This window comes from Arvicola amphibius, chromosome 1, assembly GCF_903992535.2.
Source record: "Arvicola amphibius chromosome 1, mArvAmp1.2, whole genome shotgun sequence".
Classification (NCBI taxonomy): Eukaryota; Metazoa; Chordata; class Mammalia; order Rodentia; family Cricetidae; genus Arvicola; species Arvicola amphibius.
The window spans coordinates 153,357,770-153,380,393 of NC_052047.1; the positions used below are offsets into that span (position 1 = coordinate 153,357,770).

Consider the following 22,624-nt stretch of genomic DNA (forward strand, 5'->3'; position numbering starts at 1 on the left):
AACCTGGGAGGCCAGAGCACAGATGAACTTGTACATGGTGTCGCCTCCTTCCTTAATTCTTGCTGGAGCCTCCAGAACATTCCACTGCAAGGGCTTGAGATCCTCTACCCTTGAGGAAATGTATGCACACACACACACATGCACACATACACACATGCACACATACACACATGCACACACACACACATACACAAGCACACACAAACACAGACACAAACACACACAGCACCGAGGTTAAGGAATTGTCCCAACACACCTCATTTTCACTCAGCAATCATTTAATCTCAGGAACTGAGGACAGGCCACCATAGCCCGGCTGGAACCCTCCAGTTTTCTGAGGCTGTGGGGAGGTCCTGTTTAAAAGTCCTGGGGGCAATAGCCACATTCACCTAAAGCGTTCTTGTCAACCCAAGGGGATCTCTGGGGACTCAGAGCTTCTGGTGGCCTCTGGCCCTCCAGGACAGACCTCTGCACTCTTGCCCCAACTGAGCAGCCCATCCCTTGATTCTGTGACTGGGAAGGGACCCCCAAGGAGCTCAGAATAATGTTCTATTATTCAGGGATAGAGACAAGGTCCAGCCAGTGCCTGTGGTGGACTCAGAGAACCCTGGTGGGCAAGACTGGCCTCGGCCCGACTGGGTGGGAGCATGTGTTTGTCTTGGTTGCTCTCAGCTGATGGTGCCCAGGAAGGCCATGTCCCATGCTAAGTGGATACTTCTGTGATTACATTCAGACAGTAGTATCTTCCTGAGTGATAATGGCAGCCCCTGACCCAGGACTTATCTTGCAACAGTGAGTGAGCTGCTCAGCCCCTTGGCAGCTTCCTGAGACTTAGGATCAAAGTTTCTGACACACAGAGTGAGCTGAGGCCTCAGAGTCACCTAGCATGGCCCTCCACCACTGCCAGAAGTGGCCAACCCTGCTTGCTCAACCCAGAGCGCAGTGCTCACACCGTTAGCCATGCCTTCTGCTCCAGGTTCCTGCAGGTTGATGGGCAGGTGGAGGATGAAGGTCTGGGAGAATGCCCTTCCATCTCTGCTAGGGGTCGTAGCCTCTTGGAAGCTGATAGGTGGCAGAGCAGGAGAGCAGAGGGCCAGGCCATCCGTAAGCCTCAGGGACCCAGGCTAGGCTGCTCCGATGTCATCATAGTCCTCCTCTTCATCAGTGGAGTCTGACTGGGGGTCAGGGGGTCCTGTGGGGCCAGGAGGATCAGATCAGCAGGGGGCGGAGTCAAGGGACATGCCATGCCATGGGGCAGTGAGCGGGCCTGTGTCCACCCCCTACCTCGGTCCCTGTGGCACCATCTGAAATCATCTCCTCCTCTTGCCTACTGCTGCCTCCAGTCCAGAACTGAGGTTCCCAGGCTGGTGCACAGCGAGTGAGTGCGTGCGGGCAGCCTTACCGCTACTGGCACCTCCCCTATGTGGCCAACAGCTTCTGCTTGGATGCCTCCAGTGGCAGTGAGCTCACTTCCTCTTACAGAAACCTCCAAATATTCCTCCACCCTGTTCACATCACCCACCCCACCCTGCCTCTGCCCCGGGTACCTGGACATTCAAACTGCTCCCCTGGAGGATTGTGGTGTGGTGACTGGAAGTTCTGGTACCACTCTCCGGATGAGGTGCTGGAACTGTCACCGTCTGCTGTCCCTGCTGAAGACCCGGACTAGTTACTCTCTGCCAGGAGCAAGCCTGAGGACTCAGGAGAGCCAAGTCTGGAGCTGGGCACATGAGGAAGGAGAGGCCCAGAGAGAGAAGGAGACTTGTCCAAGGTCACACAGCCAGCTAGCTACTCAGAGTTTGGGCTCTGTGCCTCTGCTGGGTAGGTTGGACATAGAATTAGGAGCTTGGAAGGGGGGGGGGCATATAACTACCTGAAAACATTGCCTGAGAGCCAGCCAGTTCCAAGTTGGGGGGCTGCTCTGTGGAGGGATTCTTCTCAGAAGAAAACACCTGGGAATTCCACGGAGGTGGCTTGCTGCTGGGATTGTTGCAATAACCCTCCCCAGAGGAGGTGCTGGAACCACTGTTGCTCCTCACGTGGTACTGAGAGCCCAGAGGTGGGACATTGGTCACACAGGGTCTGGGGTCAGCAGCTGGGATGTGGGAAACGTGTAGCTCTTCGAGTCCTGGGCCAGGAAAAGGGAAAGAAGGAAGCAAGAGGGTTTTATTTTATTTTATTTTTTTGGTTTTTTCGAGACAGGGTTTCCCTGTAGTTTCTAGAGCCTGTCCTGGAACTAGCTCTTTTAGACCAGGCTGGCCTCGAACTCAGAGATCCGCCTGCATCTGCCTCCTGAGTGCTGGGATTAAAGGCGTGCGCCACCACCGCCCGGCCCAGCAAGAGGGTTTTAAATTAGACTTCCAGCAGAACTTACTGCTTATGGGAATGTTAGGCCAGAGACACTAGTTGAGGAAAGTCGCTGCTAGTACATCCGAAGACGAGCTCAGCTACCGAGTTTGGAGGCAGTGTTAGCACCCTGCTTATCTTTTCCAAGACCTGCCCACTCTGGACTCACCTTCCTCCAAGGGTGGCATCCGAAACCTGTTCTGCTGGGCCTCCTCCTCGGTGACCCGATGCCTCTGGGAATCTGCAGGAAGCAGGGTGGGTGAGGGGGCATCTCCTACCAGGAGCCTGGAGGAGGACAACCCTGACTGGGACAGGGTTCGAGTTTCATCTGTGGTATCTCAGGTCTACTGTGGACCAGTGTGGAGAGACAAGTGATTCCCGCCTGCCCCTGCCCCGTGCCACACATGTTCCTCATAAGAATGTTACCAACTCCGTGGCTCACACCCGTGCCCTGGTTGGTCCAGAAACGCGCGGCTATTTGACCTGGGAGGCACTTCCTGGGTGGAGAAGCCGCACGGCCCAGAATCGTTGCATTCTGCGCAGCTTCAAGGCTCAGGATCAGGCTTAAGAATGTGGGTCAGCTCTTGGAAGCCTGACCATGACTGTGAGTTCCAGTGTCATAGCATCTGGGACACAACATGACACCTTACACACCTGAGTTCGGATGTCCCACCGTATCTGCATGGCCACCAAGCCTCACCCACGGGTCAGTGGATGTGGATCCTCCTCTGGGATCCTCCCAGAGACCCCAAGTCAGCTGTGAGGTGGGATAGTGTTCATCCTTCCTCTGCAGAACCCTCAGAGGCTCCCTGTCCTGCCCCCTTATAGCTAGCAGGCTTGTTCTCTGAGTGGAGGGATGGAAGTGAAGGATAACCTTGCTGTCCTGCTGTGTGGATTGGCAATGGCTCATTCTGTGCCATGTAGATAAAGGTCATGGCGGTGTTGAAGGAATCTGGGACTCCCTCAGCTTCCAGGACTCTGATAGTTGGAAGGTTTCTGTCACGCATGACCGAACTCCGGTACTAACTTGATTGTACAGTAGGCATAAGTGACACTCAGGGATTTTTGACATGTTTCAAGGGGATCCATAGAGGTGTGGGACCCTTGTCTGTCCTTGTCTGTCCCCCAAGCATTGCCTGGGTTCTGATGTGCCATCTTCCCTGGTCCTGCTCCCAGCAGGCAGTGGGAGAGCTAGACAGACTGACTAAGAGGCATGCGCTGGCATAGCAGTGGAGGGACTGGGCAGGCCGGAGTAAGACGTGGTTGGGGGATGATGAATGTGTAAGAATTTGCCTGAGCTGTGTCTCACCTGGAGTCTCAAGGTTTGCACAAACTCAGCATCTTTAGATGCATGTGCGGGGCCTGGTGAGGGTACTGAGACCTTATCCAGCCAGGGATAGCATAGGCCACACTCCTGTGAATAGGCAGATCGCCAGGGTCACAGGGAACTTTGGAAGTTTTAGGACCATTTGGAATCAGTACAGGGGAGCACAAGGAAGTCCCATGAAAGTCTTAATGGGCACCAGCAGGTGCCCTCCTGCAGGTCCCAAGCCCCTGAAGCCAGCCCAGCACTCACTGTAGAAGGTGGTCAGGGCCACAGGTGGCTGGGAGCTGAAGTCATATTGCTCATAGTCAGAGCCGGAACTGGTGTCTGAGTCCTCAGGGACCCGGGGCTGGATGAACAGCATAGGCGCTGGGGAGAGAACAGAGGATTGGGGCACATGACCCAGCACTAAGGTGGGCAGAACCCTGAAGGGGAGAGGCTGAGAGCCCAGAGGCAGCGACAGGGGCAGAGTAGCAGGTGACCCATTTTGTTTCACAATGCAATGAGATTGAGCTCAAACTTTTGGAGGCAAATCATGAGTCCTAACGGGTGTGTGTGTGTGTGTGTGTGTGTGTGTGTGTGTAGAGATAGCAATCTCTTTTTCTTTGTTTGTTTTGATAAAGGCCTCATTGAGTATACCTGGCTGGCCTGGACCTCTCTTATGTCAACAGGACTAGCCTTGAATTCATAGATATCTGCCTAACTTTGCTTCTGGAGACCTACGATTAAAGCCACCTGCTGCCAGCCACTACCCCTCTCTGCATTTTGACAGGTTCTCTTGCTGGGACCTGGAGCTTGCTCAACAGCCTAGATTGAGTGGCCAGTAAGACCCAGGGATCTTCTGCCTGTCTCAGCTCCCCAGCACTGGGATTATAGCCCCATGCTACCATGCCCAACTTTTTGCATGGGCACTGGGGACTGAATTCAGGTCCTCATGTTTGCAATACAAGCACCTCAACCGAGTTATCTCCCCAGTTCTATTTTTTTTACTCAGAGAATATGAAAAACATAAGACCCAAGAGAATCTTTTTTCTTTCTTTTTTAAAGATAGGGTCTCATGTAAGCCATGTTAGTCTCAAACTCAATATATAGCCAAGATGCTCCTGAACTGCTGATCCTCCTGCCTCCACTTCCCATGTACTGGTATAACAGGAGTGCACCATTGTGTGGGTTGTGTGCTGCTGGGGACTGAACCCGAGACCTGTGTGTATTAAGCAAGTACTCTACCAATGTAGCCACACCCCAGCCTTTGTTCTGGGAGAATGGTGATGGGCCCTGTGGGGCATCTGGTTGGGGGGCATCTTGAGAAGTGACATCACATGTCTACTAGCTAGTGAGCAGATATAATGTTTCCTCCGAGAACCAACAGTCCAAACACTTGGCTGTATTTGCTCAGAACTCAAAAGCTCAGAGTTGGTGCAAGGCTGAACTAGAAAGTCTGCTAAGTCAGAGAGGCTGTGACTGCTCAAAGCAATACAACCTGTGCGTAGTCTGGCCTGGGCTCCTCTTCTGTTGGTGCCACTTCGACCTCAGCAATGGCGACCCTCCAGAGTCCACCCTCCCATCCTTTGCCTGCCTTCCTCCATGGGTGACATCCTACCTTCTTTGGGAATGGTGATGGGGACAGCATGATAGTTATTGCTTCCTGCTTGGGTGGCAGCGGGCAGGTTCTGGTGGTTCGCTGAAACAGGGAGGGCTGAGGAAGGGAGGCAGAAAGCCTATACATCATTTTGATTTTCCCTGTCTCTCAGACTTTCAGGTTCCATCAAGGGCACATTTCCTTCACCCCACACCCAACACAAACACAGAGTCTGCTTCTCCCAAGAAACCTCCACTAATAGGTTCTACTACTATGCATGCTTGGAAAATTCTTCCCATCAGCAGGTTTCCCCAGGCCTGAGCTGGGTGGTCCTTGCAGGGCCACTCCCACCAGGGCTCTTCCACACCTCATGTACTGGGGGATGCCTATACCTCACAACTGCTGTTTCCTGTGCAGTAGCCCTGGGAAGGTCACACCTACCATATTGTCCTTTTGCTCTCAAGAGAAGAACAGCTATGAAGACGAGGGAAACAAGAAGGAGACTTCCCAAGACAATACAGGGTATGAGGAGTGTCAGCTCTTGAGACTCCTTGTCCTTCACGCTCACCGGCACAGAAGATTCTGGAAACCCAATTCAGGCAGAAAAAGAAATGGATGTGGGCCCCTTTAACACCTTCCTATGCCCTTTCAACCTTCATGAAGCATCCCCACCTTCCTTTTCACCATTTTCCTCCTCCTGTGCCTTTTATTCAAATCTTCCCATCGGCTTCTAAGTGCCTCATCTATGGTAAGTGCTCTGTGAGTGCATATTAAATGAGCAGTTGACTAAATGTATTTACTATCTGAAATTTCCCTTTGGCTACTAGCCCACAACTCACCCTCTCCCCTCCCTCCCCCTCCCTCCCTCTTTCCCTCCCTCCCCCCTCCCTGCCCCCTCCCTCTCCCCTCCCTCCCCCCTCCCTCCCTCTTTCCCTCCCTCCCTTTCCCCTTTCTCCCCCATCCTCCTCTCTCAGCCTTCAGCACTCAGCCTTTGTTCAGCAGACAATCATTTAGTACCCTGTGTGTCAGGCATTATAGCCTAGGGTTACACCAGATGACATTATCACAGGCCTGGAGGCTCTGCCAAGGGAGGAGCTTTAAGGAGAGCCATAGGCTTTGACTGTGTCTGCTTTCCCAGAGGAAAACACAGTTCTCCATCAGCTCTCACTTTCTCTCCTTTCCTTTCCCGGCTGCTGACAGGGATGGTTTGGGCTAGGAAGGGAAGGTGGATTTGGTACCCAGAAGCAGTGTGAGGGGATCCTGAAATGTGGGGGTTCTGGGGTATAAACCCCAAGGAAACTGCTGGGGCTAAGGGAAGTGTTGACAATGGATCCCCACCTGACTCCAGGAGGCCTAGTCTCTCTTTGCAGTGGGTGTGACTCCCTACCCTGTTTCCAAGAAGGGACATGGGAGCTGCAAGTTCTGTCAACCTCATTCTATAGCCTGAGCAGTTCCTAGCGTCTCACTCCTGTCTATGTTCTTTATCTGTAGCCAGGGCCTCTGGCAGGACACTGTTCCTTTGGTGTCTCCTCCAGGCCCTGTCCTGCCCCATCTTGAGGGTCTGAGGTGGGTGCAAGTGATCAGGCAGAGCAGCAAGGAGCGCAGCCAGTGCTGGACCTCCACACGGCTCTCACCGCACAGACTGTGCTGAGGGTTGGAAAACTCTCTCATGAAATAAAAGAACATCTCCGCAGCAGGGATGTGAGCCCCAGGAGCCAGCCCTGGTGCCGGCCAAGCAACACAGAGCTAGCAGACGGACCTGGTGCAGAAGAGAGCTGAAGCTCCGAGTGCTGGCCAGCAGGGCTGCTGTCACCCTAACTCTGGACCTCAGCTTGTTCCTCAGATTTTAGAGAGACTTCCCTCAGTTGATGGGGGGGGGGTGCAGAAAGGTTTGAGAAATAGTGCATGAGGGCTCTAGACCCCACACCCTAAACCTTACTCACACTGACTGGTGCTCTTGGTATCCCACCACCTAGCCAGGCCAGGAGTTTGGCACCCAAGTGGTTCCAAAGCACTTAGGACCTCTCTGGCTCACAAGAAATGTCTCTCTCTCTCTCTCTCTCTCTCTCTCTCTGTGTGTGTGTGTGTGTGTGTGTGTGTGTGTGCATGTGTGCGTGTGTGTGGTGTATATTGCTGACATATCTCCTTTATGGCAGGATGCCCCCCAAGGGACTAATTCATCAGTGGGATTGGGGGCCCAGGAAACAACCAGCTATCCCTAGGCAGAAAGCCATGACTATATGAACTCACATGCAAACACAGGCACCTGCCCTGCTGGGAGAAGCTACACTCACCTATCGTGACTGGAACTCTGGAAGGCACTTCAGCAGTGGACAGGTTGAGATGTCTCCGGGAGTCTGTTGGAAAGTACCACCCATTCACTAAATGAGTTTACTGAGTACCTACTGTGTACCAAGCCTTGGTCTAGAAACTGAACAAGACAGACAAGCGCCCTGGATCCCACTGTAGGCCTAAGGGTACAGGAACCATGCCCGTAGCAGTGAGAGGAAGAGGCTTCAGTTAGGATGGGTGTGGCTAGAACTATCCCTTCTTCCTCTATAAGCTGCTGCAGACTGTGTCCTTTCCCCACTCAACTTCCAATTGCTCTTTAGGACCTAGGAACTAGGGAGCTGTGTTCTCGTTTACATAATCCACACCTCCTCTAGCGGATTCCTAACTTGTGGCAATTACACAGCCCTTAAGCCATAGCATCTCAGTCTCCAGCTACCCAGAAGAGCACCCTTTATTCTGAAGCCACAGATGTTAAGGAGCTGTTAACATCCCAGTCCTCCTGCTGCTAAACAGCAAAGCTGGAACTTGGAGTCAGGATTCTGAGCCCCACAGGGAGGCTCACACTGGGTTCCTGCAGGTGGGGAATCTCATGTTCATACTACAAAGCCTCTGTCACTGGAGCAATGGCCTCACTCACAGAGAGCATGTCAAGTTTGAACAAACGTCTTTTTAGTTTCTTTCACCACACCAAGCACAGCAGGATTTTTGGTGTTTCTTTTCCCCCCTCCTTTCCTCTCTTCTCCCTTCTTCCCTTCCTTGAGGTGTTGAGGTTTGAAGCCAGGGCATCGGGCACACCTTGGCAAGTGGTCTGCCACCAAGCTGCACCTCCGGCCTGTTTTTATTTGTCTTTATGGGTCATAAGACACCAATGTTATGAATTCCACTGTGGTCTTAGAATTGGAGAAGTGCAGTAGAAGCCTCCTCCTACAGTGGATGTAAGACCGGACTGAAATGAGCTGCTAAGAGCCTGGCAGTGTTTGGCATGTGACTACAGCTCCAGATGCTGTCACACGTGTTATTACCATTCATGTTTCCTAATCTGCTTTTTCCTGCAACCATCACCTTTGGGATAGCAAACTGGCTTAACCTCCTGAACCATTCCAGTCAACAGGGACCAATTAGTTAGCACATAATAATGACTTCCTTGGTAATTACTTAATCCATGAATTTGGTTCTGAGTTGAGTATCTTGCAGAAAAAGACAAAAAACAAAAAACAAAAACAAAAAAATCGAAACAAAAAAATTATTCTGATCCATTAGTAATGCCTGCCCGAGCACGGTAAGGGCAATGATCTTTCTTGGGCCAGTTACTAAGCCATCTGTAGGCACAGACAAAGGCAAAATTTGTGGATTAGATCTAGTGGTGGAGGGACTGGGGAAGGATTACCTGAGCAGACGACTCTGGCTGCCAGCGACTGGCGACACAAGTTGGCGTTGTTGAAGCGCCAGAAGCAGTTGCTGAGGGTGGGTTCCTCTCCTTTACAGGAGTAGTACATTCTACTCTCCAGGGAATGCGGCAGCCCCCTGGGCCGATCCACCTCCGATCCGCACCCCAAGGACCGACAGAGCACTTTGGCCTCAGACGGGTACCACTCGCTGTCACACACAGTGCTCCAGACCCCTCGGAAGGACACCTCCACCTGCCCTTCGCAGGAGTCGATGCCTCCAGTCAGGCGCCAGGACTGGTGCTCTGTGGGCAGGTGACAGAGTCAAGCTAGAATGTTCTGGGCCCAAACCGCTGCCAACTTAGAACCCCAATGCAGAGATGGGCCCAGACAGCCCTTGTTTTCGCCCCTCTTGCACCTGTGATCCCTCTGCCCACCCCACCTGCTCTGGCCAGCCCCCTGGTGGGACTCTAGATCTTGGCTGCTCAAATGTGAGCTGTGAACAGACAGAAGCAGCTCATTCTGGGGGTTGTCACAGATCACTTCACTAACTCCATCGCTGTGGATATAAAAAAGCAGCACAGGTAGGACCAGAAGCCCTGGCTCAACAGTGATGGGGGAGGGGGAGATACGACACTCCCCGCCTTCAATCCAACTTCTACTAAGGGTGTCCCATCACAAATATGGCACCTCCTTCAGGCTCACCGACTGACCTGAACATACCACTCCTGCGTCCTCCTTGTGACCGCAGTACTGGTCTCCAGGCAGCCCTGGACAGTCCCACAGATAGTTCTCAGTCCCGGAGCAGTTCACCTGGTCTCGGTGGATGGGTCCTTGGCCGGGGGTGAAATGCAAGCCAGCCAGCGCTTGCACTGCCCAGCCGCACCTCAGTTGCTTACACACCACGTGTGCATCCTTCAGGTCCCACGTGTCATCGCACACTGTCCCCCACTCGCCATGCTCCAGCATCTCCACGCGGCCAGCGCAGCGGCTACCACCATCCACTAACCGCACAGCCTGGTTCTCTGAGGATGGGAGGGTTTTGGATGTTGGGGGTGGGGCAGGAAGACTGGGTCCTTGAACTCTGTGGGAGTGGCTATAACCTAGAGGGAGGATTGGGAGCCCCCTCTAAACTGTGAACCCCGTGGGTGTGACTTAGAGATTATGTGGGAGGAATTTGAAAGACAGAAGGCAGGACTAAGGACCAGGTAGGCAAAGCCTTGAGTATTGTCTCAGTCACCAAGACTCAGAGCAAAGACAACCTGTGAACATGGCAAATTTATCTACCTGGAGGGAAAAGAAAACATATAGGTCCCAATCAGGAAGGGTACAGGGAATAAACAGACTGGGTTAGTATAGGAGACCAGAGCTGACCAAGAGGGTGCTCTGAAGATCCAGCTGGGGAGGAGTCTGCAGGCCACATCTGAGGTGATGCTCAGATCTTGTAATGACACGATATGGTGGGGCATCAAGGTGGAAGGAACCCCTTGAGTTGGTACGACTTGGGAAGCTGGTGGTGGAAGTCTGGGAACCAAAGTTTGACTGCAGTGGTTGAAGTCTAAACTGTGGGGGAGTTCAGGGGCAGGCACATGTACCTGCACAGGTGACCTGCACCAGCCTCTTGTCGCTGCTGCACTCGTGGTCCACCACCTTGCAGAGCTGCCAATTGGCTCCGCTGCATCGCACGGTTGGTGCCTGAGCCCATGTTGTATTCCCGGCACTGCTGATGTTCCCAGAGGTGGCCCCGGGTGACAGCTCCGAGGTGGGTGGCATCAGGTAGGTAGCCTTCTCCAAAGCGCCGCACCCCAGCGCTTCACACACAGCCTCGGTAGTGAGTCTGTCTCCGTCCACCACGCATACAGGCTCCCAGGACGTCACCAGTAGAACCTCCACATAACCGCTACAGGGACTGCTCCCGTTCACCAGGCGGACTCCCAGCTGCTCCTCTGGAAGCATCAAATTTGAACTGAGAGCTCATCAGAACTTTGCTCCCCCATAGGAACTCTAGCGTTCAGTTTAGAGAAAACGTGTGGCTCAGGAATCAAACTAGTGCTTTATGGTAGGTTAGTCCCAGTGTGAGAATCAGAGACTGGGTCCCACAATCCCCTCTCTGGTACCCCTGTCTCCAGTGGCATCCTTTGTAACAGAAAATCAGGATTTTGGCTCAGGGGCCCTTGTTGGACCAAAAGTCCCTTCCTAGTCCCTGAGCTATACTGAAGGTGCTATTGTAGAGGACACACAAGACCTGCTGTTGCAGTGAATTGGATGCCCTTCCTATAGGAACCTTTCTTAGGTCCCAGGGACCTTCCTATAGAAATAACCTGTTCCTGCTCCCAAGAACGCACCCCACTGCTTGCTCACAGCTAGCTCTGCACAGAGTAGGGCATCAATAAACACTTGCAGAGAAAACGAAAGACAGGGTTGATGGTGCTCATCACCCCACCACAAACCCCAGCTTGCACTGCACAAATCCCTCAAGTGGCTTGTGGTATACATGAGACTCTCAAATACAGTTGTTCTCAGACTGCAAGGAGAGCCTAATGGGACCCTGGTTCCCAGGCCAGGAGGAAGGGGCGTTCTCTGGAGTCAGAGGGCTTCCTTGGTACCTGAAAGTCCACTGTCCTTTCTCACTAACCCAGAGGCAGTCAGCTTGGCCTCAGAAAGTTGACTGTGGGGCCTGGGAAAATGGTGTGCTTACCTGGGTCCAAGGGCACATGTGTGGTGCTGCCATTTCCACGCTGGACGGAGGGGAATGGAGATGGGAGACCTGAAAAACAAAACAGTGGTAGCCGGGGTGGGTGAGGGAGCTCCAGCCTGGGAGCCACCAAGATGTCCTAATGACGGGAGCCTGCTGAGGCTCCCAGGAAAATGTGGTCCTCAGCCTCAGGTTCCTTTGCTCCCTTTAGCCTGGGGTGGGGGAGGCTCTCACTGTGTGGGAATCATTGAGCTACAAATTGCTTTTAGATGAAACTGGTTTTCTCTAAGGGCTTGTTCCAGATCTTTGCATATCATAATCCATTTACTCTCAACAACACAGTGCAGGCATAGTTATCAATCCCATTTTACAGATCACAAAGGGAAACACAAGTGATAAAAAATGTGTTGCCAATGCCAGAGAGGGGGCTTTTGTCCCTTTAGTGCCATTGCTGTCCACTCTGTCCTGGGAGGCTAACCTCAGCATCTGCCTAGGGCTTTGGGCTTCTGTTGGATCCAGGCTATGGGGAGCTATAAAAAAGCTGAGAGGGAGGGAGGCCAGCAGAAACATGGTGCTTATCCCCCTGGCCCCCTCCCTGCGAGGTCCCTTGAGCAGGCTGTCCCTTATCTGAATGCCATTGCTTCTCTCAAAGTATAAACCTCTCCTCAACTGTCTCCCTCTGGATTTCCCTGCTCACTGTGTTGTCTAGGGCCTAGGGAAGTCCCAGGGCAGCACCCTTGGAGATACAGTCCTTCCTATCTAGGCCCTGCCATCACCCTGATAGAAAGTAATCAGGTCTTTAACTGCCAGTCTTCACCAGTTCCGTCCTTTGCTTCCCAGCCTGACCTATATGGGGAAATGACTCAGAATTCAAATTACAAACTCCACAGCGACTGTAATATTCAGAGCGAGAATTCATATGTGCATGAATGAAGATTGCAGAATTTTGCAGAATTCCGGTTCCCATAGCAATGAGCCCAGTGCCCAGGTGTGGCTTTTAATATTTGTGCATATGCGGGGGAGGGAGAAGAAGGGAGGGTTGGAATGGTAGCTGGGGGGCTATGTGTAAGTGTATTAGCACGTGACTGAGACTTTGTATTCATCTGGTTGAATGTCTGCGGGTGCATGCATGTGTGTGTGTGTGTGTGTGTGTGTGTGTGTGTGTGTGTAAAATCATGTTTGGGGTGGGGTGGATCTGGGGGCTATGTGTGAGTGTGTCAGCATGTGATTGAGACTTTGTATTTATCCGGTCCTATGTCCAAGTATGTGTGCATGCAACCGTGTTTGGGGTGGGTGGGTGATTCAACTCCTTTGGTATCATCTCTCTCTTAGTGCGGACAACCACTTTCTTGTGCATAAAGGTGAGTGCTATTTCTCCTATACCAGAAAGTCCTGGAGGGCAGATCCCAGTTGGGTCCTCCAGGACACAATGTTTGTTGATGGGCGGACTGAATGAAGCTGCCAACTCCCAGGGTTACCACAGTATTGAAGTTGGCTGAACTCCAGCACCGTGGGCTTTGTGTTACAGGCACTGTCCTGTCCCTGGTTGCAAGAAAGGACCTGGCTTTGTGTGACCTTGAATTTCTTGCTGTGGGAACAAGAACAGAGGCTACCTCAAGCCTTCCTTCTACCATGGTCTCTGTTCACAGAGATCCCAGGGCAGGAATCCTTCCTCCTTGTCGCCAACACTTTGACTGGCCATCAGTTGTCGTTTCAAATTGGGTCACAATTTTGCAATAAAACTTCATGAAAAGAAACTTTTGCCTTTCCCCATGAGTTTACTTTGTACCATTAAGAAGCCTGGACCTATGGTGGCGCACGCCTTTAATCCCAGCACTCGGGAGGCAGAGGCAGGCAGATCTCTGTGAGTTCGAGGCCAGCCCGGTCTACAAGAGCTAGTTCCAGGACAGGCTCTAGAAACTACAGGGAAACCCTGTCTCGAAAAACCAAAAAAAAAAAAAAAGAAGAAGAAGAAGAAGAAGCCTGCTGGACCTAAAAATGTGCGGTGCTGATAGAAGAGAGAGCTCAGCGGGTAAAAGCACTTGCTGCCAAGTCTGAGGACCCGAGCTCAGCCCCCAGACTCAAATGGTGGAAGGAGAGAACCTGCTGCCGTGGGTTGACTTTGACCTCACGCGCATGCTGTGGCATGAACACACGTGAACGAATATGATGTGTGATTCTTTGAAAGGAAAGCAGTGTTCAGTGCATTTTTATGGAATAGCACAAAACTACCCATGGATTCAAATGACTGTCCATGGGCACACTGCTTATAAAGTCTGGTCTGCTCATAGCATGGCGTCGTATGCAGCTCTTTGAAAGACAGAGGGCTGAAATAGCAGGGCACACCTTTAATCCAAGCACCCTGGAGGCGGAGGCAGGTGGATTTCTGCTTGAGGCCAGTCTAGTCTGTCTAGCACATTCTGGGAGCAGGAAAAGAGGAGGAGGAGGAGGAGGAGGAGGAGGAGGAGGAGGAGGAGGAGGAGGAGGAGGAGGAGGAGGAGGAGGAGCAGAAAGAAGAAGGAAGGGGAAAGAAATAGAGCCATGTTGATCTGAGGGATTTTCATGCTTTATTAAGTAGAAAAGGCAAGACACAGAGAAGAAACAATGAAGGAAACGCTTCGTTCAACGGCTGTACTCTAGTTTAATAAAGCAGTCACATGTGTAAAAGGTATGTACGTGAACAATGAGAAAACACTGAAACACAAAGCTCCTTTTATACCACACACATGAAATAGAAGGCAGGTGCTACTGCAAGCATATTAAAAAGAAAGAAAGCCCAGAGGCTTTAGTGAGGTGAGTGTCTGACATGCCTTGGGTCCCATCTTCTGCACTGCACAAAACAGACACAGTAGCACTTGTGTGCATAACCCCAGAACTTGAGAGGTGGTGGCAAGAGAATCAGAAATTTAAGGTCATCCTTGGCTACACAACGATTCACTGTTGTATGTTGAGTTCACTGACCACCTTAAATTGTCCTTCATTTTCCCCAAACACGAAACCTTGAACTGTGCTTTGCATGCTAGGAAGCAATGGACCAGGAAGAGGAAGAGGTGGAGAGGAAGAAAGGGAGAGAGAGAGCAACCCCAGGCAGCAAAGAGTCTGCCTTTGCAGCCCGGTCCCAAGCAGAAGCCCAGGTGGGACGGGAGCTGCTGTGGAGAAGGCTCCAGGGGAAGAAGGGACAAAAGTCCAAAGGAAGCCAGGAGCAGCACAAGTCCATGATCCTACTACCCAACGGGACTGAGAGGAAAAGCCAGAGAATTCCAGGTCAGCCCATGCTAGGTAGCAGGACCGTCTCAGAAAGAAACAACATCAAACCAGAGCTGCGGAAGAACCCAGGATGGTGGTACATGTCTGTAAAGCCAGCGCCTCAGAGACAGAGGCAGGAGAATTAGAAGGTCAGTTGCTCTTGGCTACATAGTGAGCCTCAGTATCAGAACAACAAAGCCCATAGGAGAGCCTGAGGAGCTAGGACTCTGATTTATCCTGTGTCTTCAAGGCTCATGGGCATACTAGGGGAGGGATGCTGGAAGGCAGAGGGGAGAAATCTGGACACTAAAAGAGAAGCTGAGGCCCCCAGGCCATCCCAGCATTGGAACAAATTCAGTAAGGAGACTCTCACTTCCCTTCTCAGTTGTATATGTCAGTTAGCTACCAGCTACAGCCCGGGGCGCCTGTGGCCACGGCTCCACCCAAGATGCCAAAAAAAGCATAGGTGCCTAATGAAGTTGAGCACGTGATGGATGAAGGGTTCATGTTGGGGAGGAGGAGGGGAAGGGAGGACTGAGAAATAAGGAGATTGAGTCTACAGAAAGAACCTCTTGGGAAGTGTGGTATGAGCCACTGCTGGCAACAGGGTTAGTAGCGTGGAAAGTGATTTCAAGTACACACATCAGGAACAGCCGCAAAGGAAGCCCTCTGTACCTGTGCTCTGCCTCTGGGCTTGTAGCTTGCAGGCGTGGCCTTGAGGGTTGGGGGTGAATTGGAGCCAGAGAGCTCATCTAAATTGTGTATTTGCCCCCATTGGATTGGGGGGAAAGGGAAGAGCGGGGAAGAGAGTAGAGGGGTAGGGAAGGGAGGGGAACTTCCGGATCTGGTTACTCATGGGGCTCAGAGTCCATACCTGGAACTAGTGGTTGGAGAGACCTTGCTCCAGCTGACACTCTGTCTATGTAACTGAGGCAGGTCATCGACCCTCTCTGAGCCCCAAACTGGAAAGAAGTCTCACCATTTTACAAGTTCCTGATAAGAATGAATCAATATGACATCTAGTCATTCAAAGCCTGGGGAACAGAGTACTCCAAATGCGCTGGCGCTGTTTTTACAGATAAAAGCTTCTGGCCATCTTGTTTCTCAAAGTACTAAAGCCAAAGCAAGCAGATACCCACTCTCCCCAAAACCAAAGACCCCTGAGTTCCCTAGAAACCACTGGAGAGCTGGCTGGGAACACACAACACAGGCAAAAATGTTTGCCATAAATTACTTATGGAGGGGTTTTAATGGCTGGGTGAAGGTTTACAATAGAATGGCAGTTCACCTTCTAGAAAATTGGTAAATCAGATAAAGGCTGTGCTTCTGAGCCTGACAACCTGAGTTTGGTACCTGGGGCCCACGTGACGGGAGAGAACAGATTCCTGCAAGTTTTCCTCTGATCTGGCCATCCCAACCATACCCACACAAAATATATAAAATCCAGATTAAAAATGACAGGTAAATAAATAAGAAAGCAAAGCTACCTCTAGGTGTGCCTGAGGATGTTTCCCAAGAGAGTTCATTCACTAGGGGAGGGGATCTACCCTGAATGTGTGGCATCATCCCACAGGCTTCCAGAGAAGAGCAAGCCAATAAGTGCAACTATGTGCGTGCTCTCCCTCTCCCTCTCCCTCCTCCCTTTCCCCTTTTCCCCCCTTCCCTCTCCCCTCCATCTCTCTCTTTGCTCGCTGGCAACCATTCGGTAAACTTTGCCCTGCCATGTACTCCCTGCAGTGATGGATGGACACCTCTGAAACTATAAGCCCAAATCAATCTCTTTTTCCCTTAATTCACTTTCAAGTGTATCTGCCACGGCAACAGAAAGCCTGGCCAACACAGCTCTGCTATATTTTAAGCGACACATGGGCAGCATCCATATCCGTGTTGCGGGCCACATGCACCGAGCACAGAGCCTCGCCCAAAAGCAGTGCTAAAAGGATGGAAATAGAAGGAGCTCAGTCTTTGCCAGTGAGGAAAGATCATCGGAGAAAGAAAACACATTCTCCTGCTGTGAGGTTTTCTGTTTTCTGCCTGCTTCGCGTTCCCCTAAAATGTCCATGTATTCTACATCAAAACGAAAACTAGCTCACCTACACACTCATCAATCTTCAAATGAATGTGCCAGGTGCTGCCCATGGCACCAATGAAATGAGTTTTAGGGCTGGCTATCTGGGCATTCTGCTCACACAGTCCTGCAGAGAAAACTAGGAAAAAACATATGGCCAGGTTAACCAAAGCCAACTCCCTCCTGGGGAAGAAACGAACAGCTTAGACGATTGCAAGATCTGGGCATTTTCCATGCAAATGTCAGCATTCTCTAGGGGGAGGCACAGTGGGGGGAACGCCAAGCTAAACACTTGCAGAAAGGGATCTTGTTTGGTTCTTATCATTAACTTGCTGGGTGACCTTAGGTGAGTCCTTTGCCTGTCTGACTCTGTTTTCTCACTGGTGTAATGAGTAGATGACTATTTTGATCTCTTCTACCCCCTACAGTCTTTGGTAATTCGATTATAATCTAAAAAGAGAGAGAGCAACTATTGAACACTTACCACATGTTCTATAGTTGTACCTGTCATTCGGCTGTTTTACATGGAAGGTGGACCAGAGGCCTCCCAAGAACGCTCTTGGATAGGCCCCCTTTTCAGTCTTACGTCACTATCAAATAAACAGACACAGTGAGGTGCAGCAAACGGTCTAGGGATACCCAGACAGGCAGTAACAAGGGCAAGATTTGAACCTGAACAAGCTAGCTCTTGAAGCCACTCACTAAGCCCCCAAGCACAGACAGAGCAGTGTCTTTACACGCCTGGCATCCCACTGCAGAGGCTGGGCCACCGCCACTGTGTGTGGAGAGCTCACAGCTAAAGGCCGCCAGGAACATGGCTCTGAAAAGACTAGAGATTGTCCTGTCCAGCTTGGCGGGAGAGCTGCCTATGCTGTGGCCCCATGACAGAGGGCACACAGAGCACCCAGCATGTGGTCTGTACAGCCGAGGGAAGGAAAGCTTTATTTCACTTCGTCTGAGGCATGTCTATTAATTTTAAGTTCACTTCAGCCCCTGGAGAGCTTCTCTAAAGGATAAATTATTGTCATCATTGCCGTCATCGTTGTGTGAGGTGGGAGCCCATGCCACAGTGCATGCGTGGAGGCTGGGGGATAACTTTGTGGAGCTGAGTCTTTCCTTCCACCTGTATATAGATTCTGGGCATCTAATCCATGTTGCCAGGCTTGCTTGGCAATTGTGTTTACCTCCAGAGCCATCTCTATTGGCCTGGAGAGCTTTTAAAAAATGCTTGGAGCCGGGCGGTGGTGGCACACGCCTTTAATCCCAGCACTCGGGAGGCAGAGGCAGGCGGATCTCTGTGAGTTCGAGACCAGCCTGGTCTACAAGAGCTAGTTCCAGGACAGGCTCTAAAGCCACAGAGAAACCCTGTCTCGAAAAAAAAACCAAAAAAAAAAAAATAAATAAAAAATGCTTGGAACAACTTGGGTACAACAGTCTCCTTGTTCAACTGGATATCCTTGTTCAACTGGATAGTTATGAAGTCTTAATACAGATGATTCCTTTTCCTTCCCCCTCCTCTTCCTTCTCTCTCTCTCCCTCCCGTCCTCTCTCCTTCCCTCCCTCCCTGTCCTTGTTCTTTTCTTCTTTTTGAGACAGGGTTTGTCACACAGCTAGCTCTTCTGGTACTTGCTTGTAGCCCATACTAGCCCTCAGACTCCCAGCCATTCCATTGCCTCGGCCTCCTAAGTGCTGGGATTACAGGTGCGAGTCACCATACCCAGTGCAGATTGCTTATTTCTATAATTAATGTCCAAATTTAGATGGCCTTTACATATGAAGTCCATACAGTATTAATGAGGGAAACAAAGTATAAAAAAGACTCACTAATAATTACTTTGATACGTTGAAATGAAAATATTTTAGATAACAAAACATTGTTAAACTAACTTTTGTCTGTTTGATCAAGGTAGCATTATTAGTTTGGAGTTTCGATATGAGTTCACTTTACTTCAGAAGCCTTACATTTTCCATTCACCCATGCTACTTATGAAAGACTTGAGGATACACAGAAGTCTCTATGTACTTGACTGACAGAGAGACGTGAGTGTCAGAGGCTCAAAGGCTTCCAAACCCAAAGCACTTCAGTCTCTCAGGTCAAAGAAATACAACTGTGTGTGTGTGTGTGTGTGTGTGTGTGTGTGTGTGTCTGTGTCTGTGTGTAAGTGTGTGTGTGGTACATGAACATGCATGTATGGTGTATGCACACACATGATTGTGCAGAGGCAAATAGTGGGCGTTGGTGTCCTATTCTTTCACTCTCTCCCTTATTTTCTTGAGGCAGGGTCTGTCACTGATGACCAATTACCCCGAGGGATACCCCTGCCTCCCCCTAACTGCCACAATGCTAGTGTCACAGGTGTGTGACCATGCCTGGCCTTTTACAGGGGATTGAACCCAGGTCCTCATGCTTAGGCAACAAGCACCCTTACAAGTCGATCCACCTCTCCAGCCCAAGAATGCAGCTTTTAAAAGCATCCTTGTCACTATAGCGCACAGCAGAGGATGTTCACCTGCTTGGCTCTTTCATGCCTTCCTGAATTCTAATTTTTTTTTCTCCTTTCCTTTCTGCCAATGAGTCCAGGCAGATGGAGAGGGCATTTCAGAACCTCTACTGTAGGGTCTTCACAGTTCAATAGGGTTTGGGTCTCCCCCGCCCCAGTGGGAGACAGTGAGAACATGTGAGCAGGATTCTTCTCAACGCTGAGAAACAAGCCTGTTGTCTGTTTGCCAAGGTAGGCAACAAGCCCATTAACATGTGCTGAACCCAGCTTCATGCTGGGAGCTGGGGCGGGTGTGAAGGTGATGAGAGGAAACGGAATGATCTACAAAGTGAAAGCAGCACACTTCCAGAGCAACAATTCTTCGGTGTCACGGCCTCTGCTCTCAAGACATTCTGTTTTCACGATTTAAAAGAGGGACCTTGGAAACAAACAAACAGCGATTTAGATCACCGCTGCTGATCACCAGCTACAGGACCTGGCAAAGTCATTAAGCCCAGATAGTTATAATCTGGTGCCGGGCACAATACACAATGCACATGGGATTGCTCTGGGGGTGATGTCTGTGGAACGTGGAGGACTTGGCACATGGTAGCCACTTCACCCTGCACCTTGAGGCTCCATCCTCACTTCTCTAGTTCAGTCCAAGTGGATTTGAGAGCTCAAAGGACTATTAATTATATATTCTGCCCTTGGCATTGTGGTGACCATGAAGCCTCTCAGCCTTTGCCTTTGCACAGGAACAACCCTCCTTTCCCCAAAGCCCCATGCTCTCCCTCTCCCTCCCCCACTTTGTCCTTAACCTCATTAGAGCTGCTGCTCCTTCACAACTTAGCTGCTGGTTTCCCTGACTCTGCAAATGTAGCATCCTCTGTTCCTGAAGAGGAGATGTGGGCTCTGGTTGCCATAGTAACAAGAGTTTCTCTGTATGAAAAGGCTCCCTTCTTGGCCTCCAGGCCTGCTCAACTTGCACCTTCTTTGCAGCTACCAGACTATACGATGAGATACCACTTCACAGAAAGTAAAGAGCACTCGAAATAAAATCCCCAAGGACTGAGAGGGAGACCTTGCCTCTAAGAGAGCCCAGCAGCCAGGAACACTGCCTTTTCCTTTGCCTCATGCCTTTGATCTCCCTCTAAAGATTCAGACTGGAGTAGCAGAGGAAGTCCAGGTCCCTTCCTAGAGTCTCACTCACTGGGAGATCTTAGACAAAGTTTTGCTGTCTGGTGGGGGAGGACCATCTGTTCTAGCAGATGTTACACAGCAGATTGGAATCATGCACGAGTAGATTCAAGACTTAGCCTCAGAGCTAGGGATGTAGTTGTATCAAGTGAGGACATGACCACCTGCTTCAAGATATGGTTGAGGGAAGGTTTTATTGTAGATTTGAGGGAGAGTACAGACAGAGGCATCTGGAAGAGTCCAGAGCAGGGAGAGAAAACAGAAGACTAAACATGACCAGTAAACTGAATCAGGCCATGAGAGGAGAGAGAGGAGGAGAATGAGAGAGGAAGGGAAGAGAGAGCAAAGAGGAGAAAGGGCCAAGAGAGAGGACCAGGAGCCAAGAGACCACAAGGCCAATATGGCAGGGTTATATAGGAGTGAGAAGCTGGGGGAAGGGAAGTCCATGAACTGGAGAAGTTTAGGGTAGGAGCCAGGGTGCATGGACTCTGTAGCAGGAATATGGGCTCTGTAGCTGGCTCTGTAATAGGAATGCTGGAGGAACCTGGAGGTCCGCACATGCTTTGGATGCTAATAGGCACCACAGTTATTCACTTGTGCCATTTCTTTTGCCTGGACAGTAGTTCAGTCAGGAGAGTCATTGCCTAGCATTCATGAGACCCTGGGTTCCAGGGCCACCATCACACAAACAGATGTGGTGGTACACACCTCAGGGTGGAGAGGAAGCTGACAAGTTCAAGATCATCCTTAAGTGCATTGTGAGTTAGAGGCCAGCTTAGGGTGCATGAGGCCTGGTCTCAAAAAACAATAATATTTATTTTCAAATACTCATTTTTCCTTCCAATGGAGTGATCTCAGGCAAATCTCTTCACATACTGCCTCCTCGCGTGTGTAGAAACCTCACAGAGCTGATGCAAGATAACAAGAAGAGCCCGTTCTGGGAACTGGCTTAGTCAGTGCCCAAGAAGGCCTTGTTGAATCGACCAGTACAAATATATAACATATGTAATAGATTCATGTATGCACATATGTCTGGTGGGTGGGGAAACCCTAAATATACAGGATGTCCTTTTATTTATAATAGCAACAGTGTAGAAAAGGGCTGGTGGTGATTCCTTGATAAAACTCAAGATGCTAGAAACCATCCCTTCATGTGTGTATCTTAGGAAAAACATCCTGGGTGTTTTCATGCTGATGTATGCAAAAGATGCTCCTTGTTAGCAGAAGAAAGTGAGAAGCAATCTAATAGCCTACAAGTTGTAAGCATAGTGTGTTGTATGCTGACCCAATAACCTGTGAATGAAGCAGTTCGTTGGCACATCTTCAAAACACAGGTTGGAGGTTTAGGACCATGTGTCCCATAGCAAGTCATACATATTATATATACCCTATCCACTCTTGATCTTGGCTGATCATAGAAGCTAAGCAGGGTGAGACCTGGTTAGTACTTGGGTGGGAGAATGGCATCTATATGCAATTCAGCTCATATACTAATACTGCCCTCTGTGCATGGATGAATTTTTGTGTAATAAAAATACCAAAGCATGGAAGAAAAGATGCACACACCATGCTGGTCGTGGAGGGTGGCAAAGACAGGGAGTCTTTTAATAATATCTGTATGCTTTTTCATTCTAGTTAATAATGTCCTTATAAGATCTGGGCAACTGTAGCGAAAGAAAACGTAACTTAAACCTGAAGGATAAGGATGACGTTGGCTTGTTTAAAACACTCACAGTACCCTTGTATGTTTGTGATAGTTATCAAAACACTCTGGAAGATTCTGTAATAGAGTAGTAACGATCCATCTTTGAGGGTCATCAAAATGGCTCAGTGGGTAAGGCACTTGCTGCTAAGCTTGGCGACCAGAGTTTTAGCTCCAGCAGCCACATGGTGGAAAGAGAGAATGAACTCTCAAAAACTGTCCTCTTACTGCCGCAAGAAAGCTAACGGCATGCATACTAAATAAATAAGAACTACCTTTGAAGGTAGCATTATTGGCATTTTCTGTA

At 50.3% G+C, this 22,624-nt stretch overlaps 1 protein-coding gene across 4 annotated transcripts in view; it reads right to left on the reverse strand.

Annotated features, from left to right (window-relative positions):
• Positions 1-531: 531 nt before the first annotated feature.
• Positions 532-22,624, reverse strand: part of Cd6 (CD6 molecule) — a 40,232-nt gene continuing 18,139 nt past the window's right edge. The window contains exons 2-13 of one of the 4 annotated variants that reach the window (XM_038332307.1): positions 11,625-11,693; positions 10,522-10,872; positions 9,640-9,951; positions 8,929-9,231; positions 7,544-7,606; positions 5,691-5,831; positions 5,271-5,366; positions 3,923-4,039; positions 2,516-2,587; positions 1,874-2,128; positions 1,548-1,649; positions 532-1,192 (exon numbers count right to left, since the gene is read on the reverse strand). In XM_038332307.1, the coding sequence (XP_038188235.1) occupies positions 1,125-1,192; positions 1,548-1,649; positions 1,874-2,128; positions 2,516-2,587; positions 3,923-4,039; positions 5,271-5,366; positions 5,691-5,831; positions 7,544-7,606; positions 8,929-9,231; positions 9,640-9,951; positions 10,522-10,872; positions 11,625-11,693 (1,949 nt within the window). In that variant the 3' untranslated portion in view covers positions 532-1,124. Of the gene's footprint in view, positions 1,193-1,547; positions 1,653-1,873; positions 2,129-2,515; positions 2,588-3,922; positions 4,040-5,270; positions 5,367-5,690; positions 5,832-7,543; positions 7,607-8,928; positions 9,232-9,639; positions 9,952-10,521; positions 10,873-11,624; positions 11,694-22,624 lie in introns of all 4 variants that reach the window. The other 3 variants (XM_038332301.1, XM_038332313.1, XM_038332320.1) reach the window with 3 other exon arrangements.